The 11,168-nt window shown below is 36.9% G+C and overlaps 1 protein-coding gene across 4 annotated transcripts in view; it reads left to right on the top strand.

Annotated features, from left to right (window-relative positions):
• DCLK1 (doublecortin like kinase 1) overlaps positions 1-9,304 on the top strand; it is a 237,143-nt gene extending 227,839 nt beyond the window's left edge. For all 4 annotated transcript variants that reach the window (XM_039696612.1, XM_039696610.1, XM_039696614.1 and 1 more), the window contains one exon: positions 96-9,304. In XM_039696612.1, coding sequence (XP_039552546.1) covers positions 96-153 — 58 coding nt within the window. In that variant the 3' untranslated portion in view covers positions 154-9,304. The remainder of the gene's footprint in view (positions 1-95) is intronic.
• Positions 9,305-11,168: the final 1,864 nt, after the last annotated feature.

Raw genomic sequence — 11,168 nt, forward strand, 5'->3', positions numbered from 1 at the left:
GTATTTGCAGGCCACGTAAAACCTCATGGTTTTCATTATCTTTGCATTTCACACACAGCCTAATTTCATTTATTCTTATTTTATGCCCCTGCCAGACCACCGCTCTTGATAAGGAGAGGCAGGTTTTCCGACGAAGACGCAACCAGGATGTGAGGGGACGTTACAAGGCTCAGCAAGCTCCACCCGAACTCAACTCCGAATCGGAAGACTATTCACCAAGTTCCTCCGAGACTGTTCGCTCACCTAACTCACCCTTTTAATAAAACACTTTTTCTCTAAAGCCTTGGCTTTAACCCTTTGAGACCCTGAAACTGCTTCAGGCCTGTGTGGAGTGAATACAGCTGATCTATCCAGCAATAAAAGCTGGGATGGTGGAACACAAAAGGGTGCTCACAGAATCTTCGTAAGAATAATTTCCTAATTGATTGAAATACTTGTTCTCTGTTTAGATTGCAACTTGCTGCTAATAAGATAGCTCAAAGGGTTAAGGCTATTTTGCTTTTTTATTTGAAGATAGAAGCAGTGAATGTTTTCATCAGTGGAGCTAGGAACTGCAGTATGTAATTTTAGCACATGTTAACCCTCTGAGTAAATTATCACCTTAAATCTTGACAACCCATATTAGGGTTTTATTCTGGCTTTTTTGCTTTTATACGCACATATCTTTTATAGTATTCTGAAGTTCCTTGCCTGTTTCTGGCCAAAAATATATCAAATGTACTATTGCTTAGGAATTATAACCGTAGGCTTAAAAATTAAAATAAAATTAAACAAATGGTATCTTCTGCAGCAGCTCGTTCCAAACCTGCATTGTTTTTCCGCACGGAGTGACTTGTTATTGGACGATATGATGCAGGGCTAAATGGGAAATTCAGATTAGGTCATTGTCATGGTTTACAGAAGATGACATGATGATGGCCACAAAAGATTGTTTCCATATAGTTTGCTGCTAATGATAAATGTCGAGTTTTGAGAAATTGCTTGAGGACACGTTCTGCCATGTAATAGTATGTAATGATCTAGTTGAGAAGTTCCTGGTTCCTTTGCATCACATTCAGGAATGCACAGGCATCCTCTCAGCATGACCTGGTTATTCTGGCAGAGCCATTTAAAAAGATAACACTGATGAGCATTACCCTTTAAATAGCTAAAGTACTTCTAAATCGAGGAAAATACAAGTCAATATATATGTAAAGTCTAAACAGAATTAGAGAAATTTTGTCTTTAGAATGGAGAAACTAAAAATGATTCACCAGTTTTATTTGTAATATTTAATAAAATGGGCATTTACACAGAGTATATATATATATTGTTGGTTTGTTAAAACCTCAAAACAACATTATAGATTTTATTTGACCATTATCATAAAGTTGGCTTCCACAGAAATATTACAGTGTGTAGACTTGCTTCAGGTGTGATAATTTTAAAAAGAAAATGGCTCAGAATTTCACTTGAATGAAAGAAACAACTTTCAAAATCATGTTCTAAAATAAAAAAAGTTGTGAAATTTATAGTTTCTCTTATTGCTCATATAAAATGGAAGTTTTCTCCTCTAAAGTTAAAGTTTTCTCAGTGTTTTTTAAAAGTCATATGTGGTTTCCTCTCTCTCTCTCTCTCTCTCGCTCTCTCTCTCTCTCTCACTCTTTCTCTCTCTCCCAATCTTGCCCCTTATCTTGCCTTTATTCTTTCTTCCTTCCTTCCTTTTTCTTTCCTATTATGCAGCCAGAAGTATCAATATACTACCCAAAATGACATGCAGATATTCTCAGCTTTCTGGGAAGTACAAATAAATTTTTGAGGACAGGGCAAGTTGCCCACAATATCGTTCCCATTCTGAGTGGTGTTTGTTCACGGAACTGTCTGTATGAGCAGTTGTGCCAGCCAATGTATACCTGCAGCCGGTGGGGGCTGGTGTAAAGCTCTTTGCACTTCTGGGTGGAAGTATCAGTTGAACTGTAGTTCAAGAAACATTGGAATTCTGTTTCGCTATCCTATGGAGTGCATCTTTCATTGCCTCAGAAGTGAAAATTTATATATTGAAATCTCTGAAGACTTTTAACACAGCAATTTAATCTTGTGGATATTTTCAGAAGTGGTATAGGTATTCCAGTTGTTTTTGGTTTGTTTTTTGTTTTTTTTAATCCACCTGATATTGATGATCTACAAATGAGATATTTAGTAGAAATGAATTCTCCAGACTTCCTGGGTAATACAGAGAGATAAACAGTCCAGGTTTGATTCATCTCACCTGACATGGGCACACATTTTAGGCAGGACTCATGTTTTGATTAAGCTATTGGTCTCATTCCACTGAGAAGAAAGAGAAGAAATTGCTGGTAGAAGCTTACATCAGACACCAACTTCAGATTATGAGTTTACTAGAAAGTCATCTAAGCCATCAGGAGACTGATCTCTAAATGCATGTCCATGGACAGATGGCCTCTGTAAGGCTTCAGTTACTCTTTCTGCAACCTAAGTAACAACATTTCAAAGCAAGTTAAGCAAATAAGAGAACTTCATTGGGGCAGGAGGTGAAGGAACAAAGGAACTACCATACAAAAATTCTCAGATTTTAGGTTTTGGGAAAGGGTTGTATCTGTGTGTCAGAGCCTTCACTACAACCATCCAACCCTCAACTCATTTTGGAGAGAAGATGCTGAGTAGATAGGGAGCAACCACTGTTGTCTAAATGGTTGTACATTCATAACTTTTGGATGGGACAAGGATTTCTTTTTTCCATAGGATCAAAACCTCAGTCAAGATAAAGCCTTCCTTGCCACTTACCTACCCTAATTTACAGTAGGTCAGAATCTGGCACAAGTTTGACCAGCACTGACCTTCCCACATTTTATCATAGCCTTCCCTTTAGAAGAGATACAGCTCAGCCATGTATATATAAGGCATACATGATACATGTGGTAATAAAAAAGTGTCCATTAATACCACATGCTTCTTGACTATTGTAAAAATTTGGCAGTCTTAAACCAAAGGCCAATGTTCATTCTTCTTAATTAGAGAGGGAAGTCAGAAGAAAAAAAAAATGTTTCACCTTATGCATGAGAAATATTATTCAAAAACCCATCTGGGATTTTCCTATCACATTTTCTTTGCTTTGGAATACAGGGTTATCATTAAAATAAGATGTTTGGCTCCTTCATCTTAGACCATCTTGCACTACTTAAAATGTATGTAAAAATAATCTTAGATCCTGAAAATCCTACTCATCCCTAACATCTTATGTTTCTGATTGTTGGTTCATGTTTTATGAACATAACTATAAAAATATTTCTTTAAGTTATTTTTAGGTTTGTGAGAGACTGGGTTTCAAATTGCTGATATCCTATTTATGTTTCAAGGAAAGGTATCTGAATATTTGAACTGCTTCAGAAGAGTTTCCAATGATGATTTAAAATATATCCATATACCCACAGATATATATTTTAATATATCCATATATATGTATATATATTTATGGTTTCATGGAATTTATAATGGTTTAGGCTTGTTTGGCAGTGACTGCCATTTTTTTTAGTCTAACCTCTGAATTCTTGGGGGTTAGTGAAGACAGAATATGTGGCCCTATAAATATTTCAAACACCAGTGAAAAAAAGATATCAAGCATAATAGACTATTTCTAATGTGAAAATCTAGGAGAGCACACCATGGTCATTTTACTGCAATACAGACCAGTCCTTCTGACTTCTTTCTTCATTTCCCTTTTGAATCATTGGCTGGTATTGCTGCTAAATGTGACAACAATTGTTTTAGTTAGCAGAGATGGATGGCAGTTGTGGTAGGCACCATCTATCACCAAGGAGATGGAGACGGGCACTTCCGAAGGGTGACTCAGGTCATCGAATGTTTGGTCTCTGGAGATGCCTGACAGCCTGATCTTAGTATTTGCAGGAAAGTAGAACAGGGTCACTTCCAGCTTAATTCCTCTCAATTAAATATAAGCAGGGATAACGTGGACTCTAACCTAAATGGGATATTCTAGGGAGCTTACATGCAGTAAGCAAACTTTGATGTGAAAATGTAGTACTGGATAGTGCCAGATTAGCTAAAAGGTAGTGAGCTGGGAATTGTCTCATCTAGATGTATCTGTCTAAGAGTTAAGCATCTAATATAGGACAGTAATCTAAGCTTCCTATATAGGTGCTAGAGACTGGTTTCTCTAACAGATAATTAAAATTCTAGGATGGATTAATCACTCATGAGATGAGGTGCCTAGCCCAAATATATTTAGAACGTGATTTATTAAGTCATGACATATAAATTAGTATTTCGGTGAGCTATCATTTTCACAGCATTAATGTACAAAAAATCCAGAATACATGGTTCTACTCAGAGGGTTAACAGAAAAGCACTAGGCATGCTGATTACATTGGTGTATCCAAATTGCTTTGCTTTTTTAGCCAGTGTTTGCTGATTTTTTCAGAAAATTCTTGAAAAAAATCAAGTTTGAAATAATTTAAGTGTTGTTGTTTAAGGAATTTCTATAACCAAATTAATCTTATTTTTAGCTCAAGTTATCACAGGAATAATATGTATCATTGATGCAGTGTAAGTGTATAGTTACCAATTTTATTAATTCCACAAGTGATTCCAGAAATCTCTCTTTTTTTAAGTACTTATTATAGAGCTTACAATGGTGGCATAGGTGACTGAGACTGTCTTTCTTATTGGTAAACAAACAATATTGTGATTTCAAGAAAGTCCTAAGAATCAGCTTTTCAGTTTGGTAGTGTACTAGTTAGGGGAAAGCTATCTCATTACATGCATTGTGTAAATCATCTTTGTAGATGAAGATTGTTCATATTAATGAACACATTCTTTTTTCCTTGACATTGTAGCAGAAACTGTTTACTTGTTAATGAACAACCAATACATTAATTTGCTTCAGACTGTTAGAAGGGAAAGTGAGATTCCAGTCATTGACAATGTTATTGCTTTACAGTAGCCCTCATCTAATTTAAATGTGGTGCATACTACAATAAGCAAAGCCAAACCTGTGAATAAACTCCTGAAAAAGCCTGGTGGGTCTTTATTCAGTTGGGCGCTCGCATACAGTAGCATGTGACAGCAGGAAGGCTTTCAAGAATTGTTGAAATGAAAGCGATATATCCACAAATAAGAGCTAAATTGCAATCCTTTCCCTATGGGGCATATATGTTTGAAAAGAAAAAATAAAGAAAAGAAAAGAAAAATTGGCTCAGAGGTTTGCAGTGGTACTATATTACCACAGGGCAAATACATTAAATCATTGTTATTTGCTAGCCTGGGGTATATGTTGGAAAATGGCATCTTTTTTATTTAGTTTAGATTGTGGGCAGGGAGAGCTTTCCTAATATTATTGCAGTGTCTGCTAGTGCTGCCATGGTTAAGGCTGTGTTAGTATTTCCATTATAAACTCTTAGTCTCAAAGGTTTTTAATTTGATTGTAAAAATTTGCTTCAGGCAGAAACTTGGCATACAATTTTTCAGCTCAGAGCAGTTCTTTTCCTAAAATATGAGAGAAATCAGCTTGACCTCTTCAACATTTATTTTCTAAGTGTACACAAACATTTGTAGACACAAAGGTGGTTTTTATGCAACTCATTTCAGATGTGTCACGTTCTCAAGCATATCTCACAGGTCTTAACTACAAAGGTGACAGCTCAGAACTTTTGGGCATTTTGAAAACCAGGAGGAAAACTCAGTGATCAAGAGCAAAAATGTTCCACATGTGGAAGAGTTTTATTTTGACGTGACAATCATTTAAAGTTTGCACAGTAACGGGTATGTATATACCCTGCTGAGTGCTCATGTAATTCCTAAACCCATTAGTTTAAGTCATTCCATGTAAAAAATGCTAAATATGAATGTGCTGAATTTCCCTGTAAGGCTGGGAAACAAAGCAGTTTTTTCTTGTGTTTTATAGTAGCACCATGGACAAAGCTGACAATACACTAGTGAAGTGGTCTGGGAAGAGAAGAATCAAAAGGACATGTTTTCTCTTAAGGGGAAAAAAATTGTCTGAATAAGACAGAGTTGAAAGCTCACACTGAATAAGATAGGTATCAAAAGCAATTTCAAAAGCATAAGTAAGGAACCATTTGAAAACTATAAAAGTGCAAGGGAGCTATGCAGTGTAGTGAATCCATGCGTGGAACCAATCACCTACTAATCTGGAGCAAATTTACAGCTACAAACAGGCATAATTAATACACAAATCAAACACACCCAGCAGCAGATGGAATTGAAATCCTAGTCCTTTTAGCAAACATAATGCAAACCTTTTCCTCATATATTCACTAAATGAGACCGTGTGTAGCTGTTTGAAGTAGTGTTGCATACAGGCTAGTGGGGAAATTAGGTGTTTAAAAAATGGCTGCAAATTAATTGTTTTTAATAGCAATTCTACCTCACTGGGTCCTTTTAGGAAATGACAGCTTTTAAAAAGTGATGTCTATGCATTTTGTATTTGTGTGCATATATACTTGGATAGCTCATGCCAAACAGCTTCAGTAAGAATTGAGTTGCTGTACTGAGGTTTCATGTTGCCTGAAGTTTTCTGCAACAGGGGCCAGAGGAAGGGACAAAAGTCTCCATGAAATAAAGAATTTGTGGATTGATCGGTGGATCAATGGAGATGTCTTCCTAATCTTGCTCTTAGTGATCAGCTTGGGTGATAAACCACAGTGCTCAGTCATGTCCAGTAATATTCTCCTTCAGTCGCTGGGAAGGGGACACTGGATAGAAGTTGGCACCCATTTTCTTGGCACCCGCCTACAGTGCTGCACATTTTGTCAAGCCATGTGTAAATATCAGGTTGGAAAAAATAACTGTTTGCACCAAATGGCAGAGCCAGAAAAAGCACATCAGTAGTGATTAGCCATGACAAGGGTAGACTGACATTTGAAAAATGGTTTCCAACCAATTGATCAGTCAGATTTTTGAGAATTTTTCCAATAGAACTATTGGAACCGAGAAACTCCAAATGATTGTTAGGTGCTACTTGATCTGTTCATGAAAAACTTTCTTCTTGAGGTGTTTCTGATACGTCCTCATATGTGTTTCCTGGTGTAGGAAGACTCTGGACACAAAAAGCCAGAAGACAGCTTTTTTTCTGTGTGTCTAACAGATTTGAATGCTAGTGATGAGTTATTCATACACATAGAATTTTAGGTGTCTTGAAAGAAAAGCAGTGATGTAAAAGTTTAGCTTACTTGTCTAGAGTTACTCTCAGGAAGAGCTGACATTACTACCACAACTGTTGCTGCTGCTGCTATTACTATTCTACTGCCACCACCATTGCCCTTCAGAGGTAATTGCTTTATTTGACCTGTGCATCTCTATTAGATGCCTGGAATTCCTCAAACCTCCCAGTAAGACCAGCAAGGTCTTACATGAGTAAGAGCATCCATAAATTTGTTTTCTTTTCAAACAGAATGCCCACAGCTATTGAAACTGGGTTCCATCATATGGTGAGGGTTTGAGAATTGGAAAGAGAGGTATTGGTAAGTTTAAGGAGAGGATTATTTGTAAAGTGTAAATACAATGTCCAAAGGAAATCCTAGTGCTGTATCTCACAAAAGAGAGTGATAGATTTTTTTTTTTCTTCAGCAAATTCAAGCATGTAGGAAAATGCGAATAAGCCCTTGAAATATGAACTTCTGATAATTTGGTGCTTATTGTTAATTGTAACAAGGTGTAAACTTTGTGACATTGCTTCATGGTAATAGGGAGACGAATTTAAGGTAATGTCAGATCTTGGCAACTTTTGCCACTGCCAATTAAGGGGTGGGAGGTATCAAATTGACTGACTGATACTAAAAAAAGCAGTTCTGAAGAGGCATTTCCAGAATGTTGGTGTGAAAAAAAAGGGAGGAGGAGGATTCTTAAGTATTTCCCAAAGGCCAGTTTCTCACTTGCCATTTGTGCTATCTTTAGTGTCTAGTTTGAGGGGAAAAAAATTGCTCAAATTGGTCCAAGGTTAAAGACATAGCCACTATAACTTTTTTTATTTTATTAAGGAATTAATAATAAGATTTTATATTCTGCCTGAAAGGAAATTGTTAAAGGATTACTGGAGTATGAAATTAAATAGCACTTTTCTTATGCCTGCTAAAAAGCCATCTAAGGAAGTGGTGGCCTTCAAACAAGTTTGTAAGTTATTTAAATTTAGAAAAAAATTAAGATTTTTTAAAAACTCAGAAATTGCTATGTATTTAATTGGTATAAAGGAATCTTTAATTTTCAAGATACTAATTTAATAAGTTCTATATGCTACATGTTCCTGCAAAAAATAAGGAGGAAAGACAAATTTTTCAAAATATGAGTGAATAGAAATTACATCTGATATTATAATCTTAATTTATGAAGTAAGTTTTTAAGTTGCTGCTTACTCTTATGTAAAATATTTCCTCTAATTAGGTAATAAAAGAATAGAAAAGGAAAAATCACTTAATACTTCAGCTCTACCCTCAGCTTCTAATGAGTTCATGTTTCTTGAGCAGAGAATCATTACAATATATTTCAATTCAGTCATCACAAGCAAGCCACCAAAGAGTTAGATCCGCTGCATTCTGAGAAGCTGTGCACAACCTTTAAAAATTAGTCATGCCTCCTCATCCTAGCTTTCCCACATAAACCTCTGTACCACAGTGAGTCTTGAGGAACACGATAATAAAAAAAGGATGTAACTATTCAGAAAATTCTCACTTCATGTGTTAATAACCTAGCACAGGAGGTCAGTTTGGATAGAGGTATGGAAATCAAATACTGTCCAGCTGTGGATAGACAGGCTTTGTATCTAGTGCCCTTCAACATTATACATATCAACTCTCATGAGAAATGTGAATGGTATTTAACAGTGGAAGCCTGTTAAGTCCCACTAATGATTGGAAGTTTGATTGTAAATGGCTGGATTTTAGGAATTAGATGGTGAATTAAGAAATAAAGGACTGGAGAATAATGCATTGCATAGCACTCTTTCATTTGTTCTGACAATTTATTTAATTTTAATTTTGTACTTCTTTCACTATCAGCAAGTGTGCTGATAATGTTTAGAAATTATGAGTAATAAAAATTACAAGATCCCACCAGGGCTCTCTGATTATTTTTGATGAAAGGCAGGAAAAGTGCTATTTTATCTGTGTTGATAAAAGCATGTATTTAACCCTACCTTCATTTACAAGCTAATAGTTGCAATTTAACCACTGGTTCATGGAATGATTCTTGATGCAGAACATGGCTGCAGAACTAAAAAGTCTGCTAGATGTCTGTCTGTCTAGAATATTTATTTTTTTTTCCCCCCCAGGGATTATTAATTGACAACTGGGTTATAGGCATGTGATACTTTCCCTTTTGGATTTTGTCATTCCAAAGAGTTTGTCCTCCATCTTACTGGCAATACAAGATTCTGGCATGCCAAAATGAAGGCTAATGATTTGTGAACATAATAATTCTTCATGAACCTTCACTGTCAACCCTTACCTCCTCTGCTCCCGTCCACACACCTCTAGCCTGTCCAGGCCACTTGTTTCTTTCTCCTTTCCTACACTTCACTTCTCTTGTGTGGTTCAAATATTGTACATCTGTGTGTAAAACAGAGCAGGGAATCTGCTCCAGGGGAATAAAAAAGCTTTGCCCTGCATTAATTACCTGGTTCTGTTCATTGTTCCCATGCACCAGCATGGAAGGAAATGGGGTATAAAGAAACTAGCTACTGCAGTGGGAAGATGGGACTGCTTTCAAGAGCAGTGGTGGCTTAACTAGTAAAATAGAAAAAAAGCATGTGTTGTATCTTTAGGGATTAAGTTCTACACTGTTGTTCTTTATATTTGGACTTTCAAATAATTTTTTGTTTTGAATAAACTGAAAGAGTGGGGTGCTGTGAAAAAAATATTACAATTACAAAAGAAGAAAGACTTGGAGGAAGTTGGAGGACAATATGTTTAAATATTGCATACACTCAGTGGAAAGGGAAATAAATGGAGAGGAGGCATTGTGTGTTATCTTCAAATTACATCCATGCTTTATGTTTTTGCAATGCTTTCTGCAGGACAATAAGGGAAGGCATGCACAGACTCTATCTTGCAGTTACTTGTCCCCAGGTGGTAGATGACATTCAGCTTTATTATTTGTTGCCACTTAGCCTTCAATATGGGAAAAGGCAGTTGCTGAAAACCCTAAGCCTAAATGCTGCCCTGGCTGTAGCTTCTTGCTCTGCCCCAAAGCTGCAAAGCTGGGCTATGTTTTCCACTTATGGTGTAGGTAAAAGTCTAAACTCTGGCCTGCTGTGTGCCAGCATTTGCACTGCTGGTCTCTGCCAGAAAACAACAGCAGTCATGAGGCTCCTCTGCCCTGCACAGTCAGCAGCATCTTCTGCTGATGCCTGAAGTACCATTTACCATTTGCTGAATGAAGGCCAGTGAAATCCCCTTTTTGAAAGATACTTGAATCCAAGATAATCTTAAAAGACATGCTTCTGCAAAGGGACTAAAGAGTGCAGGTATTGGTGCTGGTTTGTTGCCTATGTACTGGCTGTGAGCAGCTGCCAGGCAGCAAATGGGGCAGCAGACATCAGGAAGCAAATGGAAACCCTGTAGGCAGCCTGCAAATCAGCAGTACACAGTCATAACCAAGACTTCCCTGGAAAGCAGTTGGATTTGAGGTTGGGCTTTTGCTTTCATTTTTCTAAACAGGAAACATGTTCAAAACTCCAACTTTCCTCCTGTTGCTTGTTTCAGTTATGTTCAGGGAAATTGGACTTTGGGAATCGGGGTAAGGGGGGAAGGAGATTAATAGCATTACATCAAAGAACTATCCAAGTCTTATCATGGTTCTCCTTTGAGCAATAGGTAGATAAGGAAGATAGGCTCTCAATTGTGTCCAGCTGCTTGTTCTGAACTGCAGACAGATTGCACTCCAGGCAGAGAAATCATCTGAATGGAAATCAGGTATTCATTCTTTATTTCCCTTCATGTAACATGGAGTTCGGAATTGCTGTTTTACATGCAATTACCGTGTATACACACCATAATGTTTCAGGATTCTCCCCAGATTGTAGCCCTTTTATATCAGCTCCAGGTAGGAGAAACAAAATCCATGGTAAGGAATTAATAAATGGCATTACAATTACTAAGTTGAACTTCTAGCTATGGGACAGTTGTCTCATATCAGAG

The sequence above is a fragment of the Passer montanus genome, unplaced genomic scaffold, assembly GCF_014805655.1.
Source record: "Passer montanus isolate IOZ18808 unplaced genomic scaffold, ASM1480565v1 scaffold99, whole genome shotgun sequence".
Classification (NCBI taxonomy): domain Eukaryota; kingdom Metazoa; phylum Chordata; class Aves; order Passeriformes; family Passeridae; genus Passer; species Passer montanus.